The following is a 17,421-nucleotide window of genomic DNA, read 5'->3' on the forward strand; positions in this document are numbered from 1 at the left end:
CCCTATCTAGTGGATTTGTATTATAACATGTTTTCACTTCAGCATCATTCTGGCCAAGGACCTCTGCACCACAAGGAAGCCCCTCTTAAAGGTGTTGATAAAGTGGCATATGAGCTCACTGTTCAGTAAAACTTGATTTTCCCTTTTCCCAAGGACTGGGAATCTGCTTTTCCCATCCACTTTTGGATGCCTGTAAGATGCAGTGGTAACAGATGCTTTCATGCCACCATGGATAACTGCCATCTGGCTTCTTCTGATTAGCCAAAATGTCACCTGTTCCACAGTGAACATCATAGGGGCCATCCACATGAAATTTGGCCAGGAGTTCTCTGGCCAGTGTCTTATGGGCCATCTGGGGAGATCTATTGGGCCGTGTGCCTGGGCAGAAGGAGTCATTGGGTAAGAGCAGGCTACTGGCACAGTGTGGCATACATTTCTTCTAGACTGGTAGCTACTACTGGTGACATCATAGCCAAAGCACTGAACTCTGAGTTAGGCTACTCTTCTTCCTTAGGCACTTACTAGCTGTCTGACCCTGGTCAAAGCACTTGACCTCTCTTATCGTGAGTTTTCTCTTCTGTAAAATGGGGATAATATGGAGGACCAGCTGTAATCATGTATATGAAATATTTTGCAAACCCTGAAGTGCTACATACATATCAGTTAATAACATTAGTCTATAAATTCCATTTCTTAAGACAATAGACACTTAGTAAATGTGAATTTAATTGAATTATAAACTGGCAGTGATATGTAAACTGCTTCTCCCAATAAAATAATAATAGTTAACATTTATATAATTTAAGGCTTGCAAAATGCAAAAATTACATATAATAGCTACTCCTCAGAGTAGTGTAACAGGTGGGTTAAAAGAAGGATTCAAAACGAACTATATATATATATATATATATATATATATATATATATATATATATATATATATATATATATATATATATATATGTAAAATAACAGGTTTATTTTAGCATAAGAGTAAAGGGAATTAGGGAATAAGTAGCTCTTAACCCAAACAGAGATTAAAACCCCTATATCTTCTATAATTATTCTAAACTAAATTCTTAAATTAGTAATTAAGGTTAAAGGTTAGGAACAAGGACCAGGGTCAAAGAATCTCACAACACAGGAATCCTCTTTGATTCAAGCAATAGTCCCAGAAACAGCTCTGTTGAAATCCACTTGACATCAGCAGCACCAGCAGCAACAGTAGGCAGGAACAGGCAGAATATCAAGAAAAGCTAAAGAAGAGGGAATCACTGGCTCTTTGCGTCTACCCCAGAAATACCAAACAGAAACCCTCTTGGCTCTCCTGACTGCTAGAGAAAAAACAGCAGCCTCACTGTATTCCAGAGGAGTCCACCAACTGCCTCTGTCTTCAATTCCCCAGTGCCTGAGAATTCTGTGTGGAATATTGGTTTGCAGGATCTCTTGCATCTTGCTTTTGCAAAAAGCCAATCCTTACAACAGTAGCCCTCAGTGGTAGATATTATCCCCATTTTACACATGAAGAAACTAAGACTTGAGCAGTTAAGCTATTTGCATCTAGTAGCCCAGTGTTGGACATGCAGTTGCAGCCCGTCTCCCAAGGCTGCCTCTCTCTCTCTCTCTCCTAAGACCTTTGTTTTTCTTCAGTATAAATGTGGCATTCAAGAGATGAATTATTTAAGTGATGGCAAAAGAGCAAGGCCAAGCCTTCTGCTGGTAGGCATCTCTGGAATGCCCGGGGGCCTCTAATATGTTTGATCTCTTGGTCTGCAGCTGATCCAAGTGGCCTTTGATGAAGAAGTGAGTCCTGAGGCAGTGGAGATCTTTAAGAAGCAGCTGATGAAGTCCCGCTACCCCCAGTCCATTTTCAGCACCTTCGCATTTGCTGCTGGACAAACCACCCCACAGGTCATCTTACCCAAGCAGAAAGAAAAAAATACTTCCTTCCGGTAAGAAGGAAGAGGAGGGAGTGCACTCTTCTTTGAGCTGCCTGGCTTGATTGTGGGCTTATTGCTGGGCCTTGAGTCACTTTGGTTTTTTAAACTAGGTAAGATTATGAGAAATTATGAGAACTGGAGCTTCCAATTCTAAATATTGACATGATCAGTGTCACCAAAAGTAGATTTGTACTGTTGGCCAGGTTCTAGAGAGCAAGTGCTGGAGTGGGGAGAGGGGAAGCCTTTAGAAACATGGAGAAAAGGTGTTCTCTGTTCCCCGGCCAGACATATTAGATGTTTGCAGTTGCCATTAATACAGGCCATTGATAATACACAACTAGCTATGTTAAAAGACTCTGCTATCTTGGGACTCCCATTATCAATTCTATCCATTAGAGACCATGAATATTAAACATTGTGGCAAAGAGTACAAATATCTTAAGCAATTATAAACATAACAATACAGAATATCTGTGCTAAAAAAGGACCTTAGCTTATCTTACTCAATGGCCTCATTTTTACAGAAGAGGAAACTGAGACTCTTTGTAAAGGACTTGTCCAAGGTTATTTATCACTAATAGGGGCAGACATGGGACTGGAATCCAGAGCTTCTGATTCCCAGGCCTGGAATCCTGTCATTCTGCCCAACAGGCCTTAGAGCCACTTCACTCTCCAGGATGTGGGGATATTATGCAGTGGGAAGTAAGCTGAAAGGAAACAGGACTTGACCTGGAAGTAAGATGGGGATGTTTTGGCCTGATGAAGGAAGTAATAGGGAATGATTATATCGACTTTGAATGAAAGAATAAAACGTATAGACTGAAAGTGATACTTAAATAAAGGATAATCCAGGTACCAGTTGCACAGTGGTTTAGAGGATGAGAAACTAGATCAGGGCAACCACCAAGGAATTGATTCAGTGATGTCTTTACAAGGTGACAAAGACATGGGTAAGGCTGGTGGCAATGGGATAAAAGAAGAACTAAATCTGGGAAATGTTTGTGACTATTAGAACTCAAATAATTTTCAAATTTTAATGAGTATTTTGTTTGATTTGTGATCTGTAGCACTTTTTCAAAAACAATAGTGAAGGGTGCCAAACGAGCAGGAAAAATGACCATTGGTCGCCAATATTTATTGAAGAGGAGAACAGGAACAATTATGGAAGAACGGGTAAATCGTCCTGGATGGAATGAAGATGATGACATCTCTGGTACACAGCAATTCTATTTCATAATTAAATTATATTTTTATTCTGTGTAGGGGATGAAAATTAGTCTAAACTGGAAAAGGCTTTAATCAGTGCCCCTAACTCTAAGAAAAATTAGGCCCAGTGAGATTAAATTATTTACTCAAGGTGGCATAGAAAATTGATGGCAATACCAAGACTAACCTAGCAGCCCTCTAGCCATTACTTTCCAAGACCCAGATTTCCTAGAGAAAATTTTACTTGTTGACTAAAATCCCAGAACTAGACTTTCACAATTCTCCATTGGTTTTGTTCCTTTGAGTCTGTCATTAGAACTACCTTACTCTGTCTCTCCACATCTAGCTATAAGATTCACAATTAGCATTACCAGCCAAACATGGTGAAAATTTAGAGAAAATCAAGTTTTTTTCTGGTGTTATAGTGCGTCTGTGGACAAAGGAGGCAGATTCTTGCTCAGATTTGTCCTTCTTATTGGGTTAGAGCGTGTTCTAAGGCCTAGGCCCTCAGTAATAAGTGAGGACCACTCTCCTGAGTTCACTAAAAAGACAAGGCCTGTACAGTATGATTGGGAGAGGGGGGAACCTTGAGTTTTCAAAAGTGCTGCCAGCACAAACCAAGGTCCAGTCGTTCTTCTACTTGAAGTTTCTCCTGATGTCAGTCCATTCTCCACTCAGTCACCAAAACAATCTTCCTCAAGTACAGATCTGACCTGTTACCCTTACTCAGTAAACCCCAGCAGCTCCCTATTACTTTAAGGATCAAATGTAAAATCCCCTTTTGCCTTTTAAAGTCCTTTCTGCCTTTATTTATGTCTTGTGCTTTTGTCTATCTCATGGACTCTGTGATCCAGTGGCATTGTCTTCCTTACTTCTCCGCACACCTTCCTGTCTTGTCCTCCCTCTTTGCTTCTAATTCCTGGATTCCTTCAGGTCTCAGCTAAAATCCCACCTTTGGCATGAAGGCTTTCCGGCTGCTCCATTTTACCATTTAAACATCTTATTTGTACATGTGCTTTCCCCTATTCATGTGAGCTCGTCGACGGCGAGGATTGGTTTTTGCCTTTCTTCTAATTCCCAGTGCTCAGCACAGTACAGCTACATAGTAGGAATTTAATAAAGGCCTGTTGCCTGATGAGCCTTCCAGGGTGTGCCTAGCCACAATATGGACCTGCTATTGGGTTGTACTGTGTAGAGGGGCTCATCACTAGAAGGTCATCTTGTCTTGGCCACAGGACCTCTTCACGCATTCCAATGAACATCCTTTTATCTGGTCAGTGTGAGGTGTGGTGTGCACACACCCAGGAAGTCACAGAGTCCCTGAAGCATGATTGCTAGAACTCTTGAACCATTTCACCAACCTATGAAGGTATCCCGTGAGAGAGCTCTCAGAAGAGCAGAATGGAAAGCAGAGACAGATTGTAAACAAAGTCTTATCTGGGAACTGTAGGCTAGAGAAAGAGGTGAGAAGCTACAGCCATAAATCCAACTGGGAACGTCTCACCCTATTACCAAAATCAGTAAAATCCCAGAAATGGCCTTCTAAAACCCACCGCTGGAGGGAACCCTTCCAGATCAGCAGGGGAGCTGTTACAAATAGACTAGGGTTGAGGGATAGGGCAGGTCGAGCCCATCATCAGCCATCTTATTTTACAGAGGAAGAAATTAAGACTTTTAAGTTTCAATCAACATTAATTCAAGAAAAACACGGGGAAAAAAACATACCTCATCTCCAAGACTTCTGTTGACCAAAGCAGGTGGTAGTAGTTATATAAATTATAAATTTTAATTTTTTAACATATGGAGTGAAATGGCTAGTTCTTTAGGACTCGGACCTTGTTTAAAACATGTTAAAGCCCTGAGCATCAAGGAACTGGAGTTTCAGGCCCATCTAGACTAACTTGCAATGAGACCCTGAGCAAGTATCTTCCCCTTTTGAGCCTTCATTTTGCCCTCTTTCAAATTAGAGGGATAAGATGGGCTTTAAGAACCCCGCTACCTCTGATACTCTGAATCTATATACTTAGCTATAACCCCTCCTTAAAGCATCTAATTCAGTTGCTAATTGATTTCATGGAATACTATCCTTGACAGCACTTGGAAAAAAAATTATCCTTCCACAGAAAGCCTAAGGCATAGAATATTCTGTACTCCCAAATAAGAGGAGAACCAACTTCCATTAAAATGTTCTCTTAGGTTCTCCCTAGGAGGATTCTAAAGTAAAAAAAGAGTAGCAAAATGGGAAAACAGCAATAATAGTAACTTGAATTCGTAACTCCTGACCCAGAGCCTCAGCTCTAGATTTACATGAAGCAGGTTTACTCTAGGGCATTTCTCACATAATCACACTCTTTGGCTCAAGATTTCTTTTAGAAACATTAAAAATTGATTCATGAGCACTTGATTTGGATTCAAAGGACCTAAGTTTGCATTATTGAAGAGTGAACTTGAATATTGGCATGAATTTGCCATCCAAAGAACATTAGGACCAAATTTGTACGGTGATTTTGCTGGAGTTGAAGATCACTAGTGTGACCCTCTTTCATATATGATTTTGTTTTTTGCTTCTTAACCTCAGCCTCAACCTCACATCCTATCACAGCCTGTAGAAAAGGTCTGCCTGGGTCTCCCAAACAGACCTGACTACAATAGGAAGCCTTGGATATCAAATCAAATTGGAGCTGCTTTTAAATGATAAGAATCTGTTTTGTGGTCCTGAGGATACGGGTGAGATGGTAATAAAATTAACTCTTGGCATAGTTTCCTGAACATCTCCCATCATGCCTGAAATAAAATTCTTCTCATAGATATGTGTGAATATGGCGGTTTTCTATAAACAGTTACCTCAACAAGAAAAAAATTGCTTCCTGGCTCTTTATGCCTGATGTTCTGACTGTCTTTAACTCCTATTTGAATTAAACTCCTCTGTAACAAGTGAAAGGGCCTCTCAGAAGTTCTTAGGTTCTGTTTTTTTAGCTTTCTCATTTCTTATAAATCTGTTTTTATTGTCAAAGTTTCAGATGACAATGAACTGCCTACAAGCACAACCCTGAAGGCTTCTGAAAAGTCAACAATGGAACAGTTAGTGGAAAGAGCCTGTTTCCGAGACTATCAGCGTTTAGGCCTTGGGACCATAAGTGGTCATTCTTCCCGCTCCAAAACTGAGTATTTTAGGATCACCGCTTCAAATCGGATGTATTCCCTCTGCCGCAGGTAGGTGCAGTTGTAGCATCATGTTCCTGCTTCCATTAGCCTTTTCACACCACAAGAAATGTTCCTTCAGAAAGGGCTCCCCGTGTTGTTTTACCATCAAAACAAAGGGTCTTGTTTCTACCTAATTTTGAACTTTTCTTCATTCTATTGCTTTTGGCCGAGCAGCTCCTTCACAGTTTGTTTCTTTACAGGATTTTTCTTTGCATAGGTGAGGGAGAGTGATTTGATCTCAAAGTCACAGGACTGCACTAGGGTCTGAAGAAGAGGAAGCACTTAGCTAGATGAGGAGGAACAGTAACGGCAGGCAGGATATATGTACCATTTCTGTGGGCCATACAAACTATACTTTTTTTCTTTCTGTAATATTACATTTGTAAAATACAAACTTTATATGAAGAAAATAGGTCTTCCTGATTTCGGGTCTGGCACTCTATCCACTGGGCCACTTAACTGCTCATTTTCTTTATTCTTCATGAATTCATACTCCTAAATTAATTTGAATTCCTCTCTTCTGTTCACATTTCCTTTTCACATAATAGTTCCATTTTATGCAAAATCAAATGTTTATATTAAACATTAAGACATTTGGGCTACATAAAATGCAAAGACGCTAAGTCACTTAGTGACTATAGCACTGGGTCTGGAGTCAGGAAGTTGTGTGTTTGGTCATTTTTGTCATGTCTGACTCTTCGTGACCCTGTTTTGTGGGCTTTTTTGGCAGAGATAATGGAATGGTTTGCCATGTCTTCTCTAAGTCATTAGACAGATGAGGAAACAGAGGCAAATAGGATTAAGTGACTTGCCAAGGGTCACACAGCTAGTAAGTGCCCGAGACTGGATTTAAACTTCATGAGAAGATGAGTCCTCCTGATTCCAAGCCCAGTGCTCTATCCACTGTGCCACCTGCCTTCCCAGGAGTCAGGAAGATCTAAGGCACTAGCTTTGTAACCTAGGCAAGTTAACTTAACTGTTTCTCTCAATTTCCTCATTTGTAAAATGAGCCAGAGAAGGAAATTGCAAACCACTCCAGTATCTTTTGCCAAGAAAACCTTAAATGCAGTCAAGAAGAATTGAGCACAACTGAAACAACTGAACAACAGAAAAATGTAACATTTTTTATAAAGATCTATGGATGCATTTTATTGCTGAATTTAATTTCATCATTAGCTATCTTCCTTATCCCAGTGTCATCTCTTCTTTATCTGAAAACAGCACATTATTTTACTTAAGCACTTTCATTTTGGTATTAGGCTAGTAGATCAGAGAAAGCTGCTTTAGGCATAGTTTGCTTTGATTTCAATAAAATATATGACAAAATTGTCAGTCTCTTCTTGTAGATGAGATAGAGGAATAGAGACTAGGCAACAGACAGTACACATAGATGGGTTCAAGAATGGTTAAGTGAATGCCCAGACTGAAAGAGTAATCCTTAATAGCCTAATGTCAAAAGCAAAATAGGTTTATGATAAAGTGGTCCCAGCATCTAGCCTCAGCCCAATATGGTTCAACATTTTTATCCATGTCTTAGATATGGGTATCCATGGCATGATTCTCAAATGTTCAGAAAATACAAAACTGAGGAGGATGGCTGACACTTTGGATGATCATCTGGATTTTAAAAGCTATTGATGGGCTATAATGTACACTAGATCTAACAGTATGAAATTTAATAGACACAAATTTTGTGTCTTACATTTAGGTCCAAAAAATTAATTTTATAAATGGGTAAGGCATACCTAGCAAAAGAAGAAACCATATTAGTTTTTAGTTAATTGAAAGCTCAATGAGTCAATTTTGCAAAATGGCAGTCAAAAAAAAAAACAACTAATGAAATCTTGGACTTGGAAAAGCAATTGATGAAAAAGGGAAATGAAGACAGAAAAGAGAAGGAAAGAAGGAAGGAAGGAAGGAAGGAAGGAAGGAACGAAGGAACAAAGGAACGAAGGAAGGAACGAAGGATAGACAAAGAGAGAGGGAAGGAATGAATGAGAGATAATACAAATAAATTTAGTCTTACTATGTGCCCAGACTCTGCTCATTCTATTGTACTGTTCTTGGCACTGGTCAGACTAGATTCTTTAGAGCATGACACTGTAGGAACTGCATTAACAAAGCAGACAACATCTGGAAGAGGTGAGGAGCCTTAGGTTCATACCATGTAATGATTGAAGGAAAGGAACTAATGATGTTTATTTATCCTGAAGAAGAGAAGATTTGAGAGGGGCATGAGTCTCAGGGGCTGTGGTGTGGAAGAGAGCTCTGCCTTGGCTCTACAGACAAAACAAGAGGCAGTGAATAGAAGCAGCCAAGAGGCAAATAAAGGCTGGATATCAGAGAAAACTTCCCAACTCTTAGAGCTATCTATTTCAATCCTTAAAAACAACTTCTCAAAAGGATCAGATAGAATAGTAATGCATAAATCTATGAAGCTTTTATTAGAGTACATTTAATCTCCCATGGAAGGTGACTCAGAGCCTAAAATAAAGTAGATGACCATACCTTAATGTTGCCATCACCCACAAGTGCACTCTGGAATTCATTATCTATTGCCATTCCACCTCTGTCTCTGCTTCTAAACCCCAAACCCTGTTCTTCATTCTCATTGTGTCCCCCCATCCCTCAGTTCCCTATCCTGCTTACATCTTCATTCTTTCCCCTTGTTGACCATTAGTAAATCAGTTCATCTCTGCACTATCTTAAGTCCCTTGCCTACTTATTTTATTGCCAGCATTGCCTTGCTAAGCCCTACACTTCGAATAAACTCACCGTCTGCTGCCTTTTCTTCTATTCTCATGCTGCTGAATGAAAGAAGTCATGAAACTGCTAATTGGGTCCACTACAAATTTCTTCACCTGAGCCCTCATTGCTACGAGGCGATCCTTTCAGACTCACATCCCACTCACCACAGTGGCTTTTCCAAACCCTTTCTTCATTCCTCAAATGGCTGTCCCTCCTCCCACTTTCTGAAAGCCTTGCCTCATATTTCATTGAAAAAAATTGAAGATGTGTGAGCATGTGTCTATAAATAATGCATCCTAAATATATCACAGCATGTGTCAGCACATTCACACCCATTCACAAGTCCAATAACAATAGATCAGTGTGCCTATTTTTCATAGCACCTCCAGAATTTATCATTTTTTCAATTTCATTTTTGCCAAACTAATCAGTGTTGGAGGAATCTCAAAGGAGCGCTTTAATTTACATTTTTTCATTAATAGGGATTTGGAGCATTTTTTTCATATGGTTATTTCTTCCTTTAAGAAGTGTCAAACTCTTGGCCAAAATCAACAAAACTCCCAAGTGCAGCCTGAACCAGATTCAAATGTAATTGGGAAATGTTTAATTAAAAAAAATACAACACAAATAATGTTAATTCATGGTTACAGGGATTGGTTTCTATTTGTGTATGACACTATTGCCTTAAACCATTTAAATACCAGTTGGGGAATGCCTCATCTACTTAAAATATGAAGCAGTTCCTTATATATTTTATATATTATATATTTTCAAAACAAACCAAGCAACTTGCTGCTAAGAATTTTTCTCAGTTAATTGCATCTTTAATTTAGCTTTATTACATTAGTTTATGTAAAAACTTTTATATTTTTACATAAACAAAATTATCCATTTTATCTTCTGTGAGCCTTTCTTTTTCCCATTTGATCATCAATTTTTTTCCTACCTATGGATCAGCCAGATAATTTTTTTCTGTTTGTCTAATTTGTTTAATATATGATCTTTTTTATGTCTAAGTCCAATATCTATTTTTGAATTTAACTTTGTTGAAGGTGTTAAGTGTTCATCTAAATCTTATTTCTTCCATATTACTCTCCAGTTTTCCCAGAAGCTTTTGGGCAATATTGAATCTTTTTTTAAAAACCCCTTACCTTCTGGTAGGCAGAATTGCAGTAATGGCCAGGAAATGGGGCTCCTACAGCTAGAAGGTTCCTCCAGGTTTTCCTCACCACCAGTTAAAAGTAATCTAGCCAGCTAGTGTTGTCAGTGAGGGTTGGCTAATTGGGTTGTTTGTTCCCTAAGGGAAGGGAGATTTGGAAACAGCTTTCCCAGCTAAGACCTCAGGATCCTGCCAATTAAGGTTAAAAAAAAAATGGCTGTGTGTTCAATTCAAATTAAGGAGACAAGAGAAAAAAAATGTTTCATACTCATCTGATCTCACAGCTGTGTTTTGAACTGCTGAGTTAGATGCTTAAAAGACTGACTTGAGGAGGTAATAAAGAGAGAAAGAGGAAAGAAAATTTTCACAGAGATTTGAAGGTACTTGTCACAACCTTCATGGATTAGCCAGACTGTAAGGGGTTAAATTAGAGTTGTTGACTGAATATATTATACTAGTGGTCGCCAGGGATTAAAATTCAATCCCAATAAGATACTCAAGTCAGTTTGGAATTTTTATGATGGTTTAATTACAATAGAAGGAAGAAATTAAGAAGAAGAGAGAGAGGAAAGGGAATTGGACTGCTCTGGCAAGCCAGATAGGAGTTGGAGGTTAAGGAAAGGAGGAAAGGAGGAACCAGTCACCTCACCTCACCAAGGTCACCCTAACCCTCACCTAACCCACGCTACAGAACTTCCCCCAGTCACCTCACTGGCAAGACACAAACAACAAAACCCGACAAGAGCTTCAAGTACACAAAAATGCCACCCTATGTTCCCCACACTGCCGACAGAGCCCATCGTCAGGAGCGAGCCCAACATCTCCAAGCTAGAGAGTGAAGAGCAGAGGTGACGCGAAATATATAGACAGTTCTTTACATTACTTCCTGCATCTCACATGTACCAATGGTAGCTTAAGCTTGGCTTAGGATAGCCCAGGGGGTCAGTCAGTTGTTTCTGATTTGTCACTTGCTAGCACATGTCAGTCATAGTCCATCCTCCTCACAATTAATTCTTAAGTGGGGGTGTATACATTCCTGGTTGATAGAATTCTAAAGACTAAACAGGGTGGAGTAAAATCTAAAATTCACAGAAGCCAGAGTTGAACCTAGGACTTCCCATCTCTAGGCCTGATTTTCAATCCCCTGAGCCACCTAGCTGCCCCTAAATATTGAGTCTTAAACATGTAACTTGGGTATTTATGTTTATTAAATACTATAATAGAGTATTAGAAACATTTTCTTCTTGTGCTGTATACCCAATCAATACCAAATTGTTTCAGTACTTACTGGACTCTTTCATTCAATTTTATTTCTTATTTCTCTAGAGAGTCATGACCTTTGTTTCTTCCATATGCATTGTTTTATTTTTTTTTCCTAGTTCTATAAAGTAATCACTTGGTAGATTGATTGGCAGCTTACATTTTTTCCATTACTGAGGTCTGAATTTCTGTAATCAGTTGTTTGTAGTTGTCTTTATATAGTTCTAGAGTGTGTCTTGAACATATTCTTTGGTCATGTTAAATGGATTCTCTTTCTCTTCTTGCTGTGTTTTGTTGGCATTATATAGAAACCCTAATGATTTGCAGATTTATTTTATGTCTTACAAGTTTGTATTGTTTCAGTTAATTTCAGTTGACTCTTTAGAGTTCTTTAAACACATTGTTATAGCATTAGCATAAAATAATTACTTTGTTTATCCTTTATCTATAGTTATTCCCTCAATTTATTTTTCTTGTCTTAATGCTATTGCCATCATTTCTAGTACTGTGTCCATTAGAAGTGGGCAATGAGTGATGCGGCCCAGTTTAGAATGATTAGCTGCCAGAAAAAGCCATCTACCACTTCCTCTGTATGTCCCTGGACACTTCAGCCCCACTAATGCTAGCTGACCAGGCAAGCCTCATCCAAGCAGCAGGGCCCAGGCAAGGACTGCGAAAGCAACAAAACCAGGCCTTCCATCTGAGCAGCAGGGACGGTGGAGCACTTGTGTGTGGTGTGAGAGCTAGTGTGTAAAGCTTAGATTATACACTATTCCTATCCTTATAAAGCTTACATCTTTAAGGACACATGTATAAGGTCTTTATCATAGAAAATAATATACCTGTACAGTAAATGCAGAGTAAAACTGCATGAATTATTGGAGTTTTTAAGCAACCCTAAATTCAGTCCACACTACTAAGCATACTTGGTTGTTGCCTCCAGAAACAGAGGGAGAGAAGGAAATGGAATGCAAAACTGTCACTAATAATTTTGGCACACAGGGAAAAAGGCTGAGAGAAGCAGCATGAAATATACCTTAAAGATCAAAGTTGCCTTTGTAATTTGGGATGTGAAAATAATACAAGTACTTGAGCAAATTTGGTTGAGTGGGAAAGAAATTGAGTTATCATGATGGCTTAAGGAATAGACTGAGATGGAAGGAACCTCACTGGCCATCTAATCTAACCTAGAGGATTTGGCATCAACTTTCTATTCCATCAGAAAAACTCCTTCCAACCAATGAGGGAGAGGGAAGGTAGTTGATGGATTATTGTTCCCACTGAGGGTTAGAAGTTGGGGAGAAAGATTTCACTGCTTGATAATGAAGGGGAGAAGATAGTATGGTTCACTTGGGGGGAAATGGAGGGAAGAAGAAGCCCAAAGAGGACACAGAGCAAGACAGAAGCAAGATAAGTGGAGATTTTTTTTAACCCTTACCTTCCATCTTAGAATCAATATTATGTATTGGTAAGAGGTAGACAATGGGGGTTAAGTGACTTATTCAGAGTCACACAAATAGGAAGTGTCTGAGGCCAAATTTGAACCAGAACCTTCCATCTCTAGGCCTGGCTTTCAATCCACTGATACCCGTGAGCGGAGATTTCTTAAAAAAACAAAGGGAATAAATTAGATGGTGAAATAGAAAAAAAAAGTAAACTGAAGAAAATGTTTCTTTTGCAATGATTGCTGTTCTCTGGCTTTGACTAGAGAGCGCTGCTAAGGGAACCTGAAGCTGCTTGGTTGTAATGGAGCTAGGAATGAGAAATGCTGAGGGATACTGCCACACAGGGTAACTGCTCTGGGGAATGCTCTGGGATTTGCTTACTAATCCCTACTGATGGCTGATGGATCAATCTATTTCCTAACCTCCTTCCTCCCTGACTCCCTCCCTTAACCACCCTCTTCTGGAAGCCTTTGGCTCTCTCCCTCCCCCCTGAATGGACTATAAATTACTCTAGTTTTCTTTCTCAGGTAAGGGGTTTATTGTGATAACAGGATGGTAAACTGAGGTAAAAGGGATGAGGATTTCCCTAATCTAAAATAAGGAAAAATTTGAGGGCTTGAGAAAGTAGGGCAGTCACAAACTGTGACTCTAATTAGAGAGATGGAGGACAACAGTTTTTAAATCTTCTTTCTTCTTCTTCACAAAATTAGCAAGGTCTCTCAGCTTAACCCCAGAGAGAAAGTTCAAAATCTCTCCTTCAGCCTGGTTTTCCTCCAACTCTTGGTCAGTCAAAATCTCAGAAAGAACAGAGGTTTCCCCTTGATCAGAGAACCCCAAAACCAAGTCAGCCCCACAAGGGTCTTTCAGCCAGGTTCAACCTCCAGAGAGAATAACTCCAAGTCCCCTTCCCCTCATCAGCTTAACTGCCAACTCCTGGGAACATTCCATTTGGAACCTTCTGCTTGATTGACAGGCAGGTCCCCAGCCTTGGTTCTTGCATCTTGGCTTACAAGTCCTCTCTCTCTCTCTCCATGCCTCTACCATAATGGGTACAACCACACAACTGCCAAAATCTGAACTTAATGCTTCTCTAACTAGTGTTTAAAACTACTCTCTGCACTGCCTTCTATTCTACTTGAGGACTGTGTGTGTTGAATTTTGTAGCTGGTTTTTTTGTGATTCCAGACTTGTCATTTAATTGGTTAGAGAGTTCCAAGCATGGAAACTTCCTCTTGTCGATGCAGTTAGTAGTTCTTTTTTACAGTCTTAAGCAATTGCATTAGATAGTGAATGACCAGAGGAGTCACAGCCAGCATAAAGATACAAAGGTAAATAAGATAGGGTCTTAGCTTTCATGAAAAGCATAGTTAAAGAAACAAGGCACAAATGCAAGTAACAGTAATATAAAATAGAGCATGATAGCTATAAAAGTGGAACAAAAATCCAAAGAAGAAAAAAAAATTCTTTCCTGGGATGAAACATGGTACAGATCCGCTTCATGGACTTTAAAGAAAAGGATGTTTACAGCGTGTTGTAGAAAAACCCTAGATACACAGACAGAGAACCTGGATTTAAATCCTGATTATGTTACACAGAGGACATTCAACCTCTGTGGTCTTGACTTTCATATCTGTAAGGATTGTAGGTGAAATAGACTTTGGTGTTCTTATAATGATGGTAAGCCAATGATTTATAGGAAGCTTGTTGTGAAGGAAACGGAGTGTTGAATGATATGAACCTCGATGGGCAAGCTCCTACTCTCCTTCACCTCTCCTAGGTGATTCTGACAAGGGGTGCTGCACAGGAAATAGGGTTGTGAAAGAGTGATGGGAAGTTGAAGGAAGGTCTCCCTATCAGGTGAACCGGGGGTACCTCCAGATCTCCTGGCACGAGGAGGTCAAGGAGACAAGCCTTCCCCCGAGTCCTTGACTCAGCAGGGGAGAGGTCTTGGTTGCTCTCTGTTGAAGGCTGATCTAAAGTCTCATCAAGTTACCTTCTCTAAGTTTCAAGAATATACCACTTGAAAGAATACCTGACTGCTAAGTAAAAGGTTTAATGGACTGGGGAATTGGAAAGAGGGAGTCAAGGTCCCTGATTTGTCCCCCTAAATAAGGTCCATCACTCAAGCAGCCATACAGTCAACTTGAGTTTCTCGTTCCTGTCCCACTAATTCTCTCAACTATTTATGATATTACTATGCTAAGGAATAGTCGGAGCAGGTGCAAAGGGCAAAGAGAGAGAGCCGGGCTCTCGGGCAGAGAGTTCACGACCCTACTGGGTCTGAAGAGTCTGACATTCTATTGAGATGGTCCTTGAGTTATCAGATTGATGAAATAACTTGGCAGAATTTCTGGGCAATATACAGATGAATCCTTTTATGGCTCTTGGCAAGGTCCCCAGCAAGGAAATGCTTCCTGCTTGTTTGAGGTCTCCATTCAAAAGCTCCTTGAGTTTTTCACAGAGCCTTGCCAAGTCCTCCCTTCTCTCCCAGCATCCTCTGCTCCCAACCATCTTTGCTGTCAATCATTTCTTCAGTTAAAGTTCCATCTTTCCTTTTGCAACCTGTCCTTACATGTCTGAGAAAGGAGGGAGCAGACATGGTTAGACAGCCCTCCCAACTCTTAAGTCCATGATTCTGTGGTTTATATGTAAAATATGATCATGTTGATAATTTGGGGTTTTTTTTAAACAATTTCAAAATGGATTCTTCCACAATTAATCTGAATAAGTAGGATTTTACTACACATTGGAAATACGAAATAAGACTACGTTGGGTAACAAACCTTCAAAATGCTTCAGGAACATGAACTGATAAGCTTGGAAGGTTTTTTTTACAACTTCCTTTGTTAAAGGAGGTAATTGGTATATCCATGTGGAGCCTTGGTCTTCAGCGACATCAGCATCAGAGCGAAGCCACCCAGAGACTAAAGGAAGGAGGGCAGTAGTGACAGTGAAATCTTCTTGGGATTGAGTTTCTAAATGGATTCACAGAAGATAGTATATTTAATTCCTTGAAACCTGTCCATCCTTTTACAGTCATTGAACTGTAAAATAATGTAAATGTAAAATAAGGTGCTTGTCGGTTTTTCTATTCTCCTTACATTGTGTCATACAATTTCCACCTAAGCTGTTTTTTAAATAAATAGCAGTATGCAGTGTTAAACACACTTTGACATTTGAACATATTGTCCTAGTACTAGCAATGATTTGTTTTTCATTTTTAATCCTTTAGCCATCTCAGGCAATCATATATTCTGGTGCTTAAGCCTTTGTTTTGTTTTCAATGATCCAGTGAGCTTATTGGCACAGTGACACATCATTCTCATAAACCGGACGCCAAACCATTAATCTTTACAATCTTTATTTCAAGTTGAGGAAAAGCAGAGCTAAATTAAGAACAAAGTACAAGGGGAAAAAACAGGTTCAAACTACGGGCTTCTCACCAGTCAGCTTTGCTTTCAGTCTTCCAAAAGCAGAATTAGTGCCACTAAGGGATGCGATTATCATTGAAAGTGTCCCATTTTTAAAAAATGTCCCATTTCAGAATCCATCATAGAAATAAATAAAGGGAACACATTGTTGTCATAAGCTAGTCCAGTTACCCAAGGGACTCCACATGTTACCATTTAAATTGTGTTCCTCCTCTAAAAATGAGATTTTCTGGAGCTTTAAACAACCATTTTAAAATCTCTCTCTCTCTCTCTCTCTCTCTCTCTCTCTCTCTCTCTCTCTCTCTCTCTCTCTCTCTCTCTTCTCTATTTCTTTTTCTCTTTCTCTTTCTCTCTCCCTTCAACCACTCTCATTTCCTCTCCTTTTCCCTCTCATTCTACTTTTCTCTACCCTCCTTCTCTCACTATGGAACTGAAGCTACCCAGGGCTTTTAGTGGTGCCTCAAGCTGTCCAGGACAGTAGCTTACCAAGAGTGGCTCGCTGCTATCGGCAAAATCGCCTGCCTGTGGTGTGTTGGAAAAACACCAAAACCAGTACCCTGCTGCTCCGAGCTGGTGGATTCCATGGGAAAGGAGTCGTTGGACTTTTCAAATCCCCAAACCCTCATTCTACAGGTAAGCATTCAGTTCAGCTCATACAAGTCAAATGTGTTTAATTCCCTCACCAATAGAAGCTGAGGTCAGGGCACAATAATAGAAAGCGCCCAGAAGTCAGATCATTTCTTAGTACCAGCGTTTCCATTAATTTTATGTCTGGGCATGGCCACGTCATTTCCCCGCTTCAGATGTTTTTTTTTTCTCTGAGAGGAAAGAATTGGACTGGATAATCCATAAGGGTCCTCATACCTACAGTCCCAATCCTAATCCATACCCAAGTTTTCCTTACTTTCTCTCATGTACTCAATAAATCCCACTTGCTTCTTCTATCACTCAATCCTTTTGTATCATGTTGACTTTTAGCTGAATGAAATGGTTTCCAACTTTACCCTATATATTAATCATAATTTGAA

General features: G+C 39.6%; 1 protein-coding gene across 6 annotated transcripts in view; it reads left to right on the forward strand.

Annotated features, from left to right (window-relative positions):
• The window catches only part of SBF2 (SET binding factor 2), a 522,987-nt gene that overhangs the window by 447,989 nt on the left and 57,577 nt on the right, over nucleotides 1-17,421 (forward strand). For all 6 annotated transcript variants that reach the window (XM_056802096.1, XM_056802098.1, XM_056802099.1 and 3 more), the window contains 4 exons: nucleotides 1,777-1,952; nucleotides 3,008-3,153; nucleotides 6,161-6,359; nucleotides 16,830-17,026. In XM_056802096.1, coding sequence (XP_056658074.1) covers nucleotides 1,777-1,952; nucleotides 3,008-3,153; nucleotides 6,161-6,359; nucleotides 16,830-17,026 — 718 coding nt within the window. The remainder of the gene's footprint in view (nucleotides 1-1,776; nucleotides 1,953-3,007; nucleotides 3,154-6,160; nucleotides 6,360-16,829; nucleotides 17,027-17,421) is intronic.

The sequence above is a fragment of the Monodelphis domestica genome, chromosome 6, assembly GCF_027887165.1.
Source record: "Monodelphis domestica isolate mMonDom1 chromosome 6, mMonDom1.pri, whole genome shotgun sequence".
Classification (NCBI taxonomy): Eukaryota; Metazoa; Chordata; class Mammalia; order Didelphimorphia; family Didelphidae; genus Monodelphis; species Monodelphis domestica.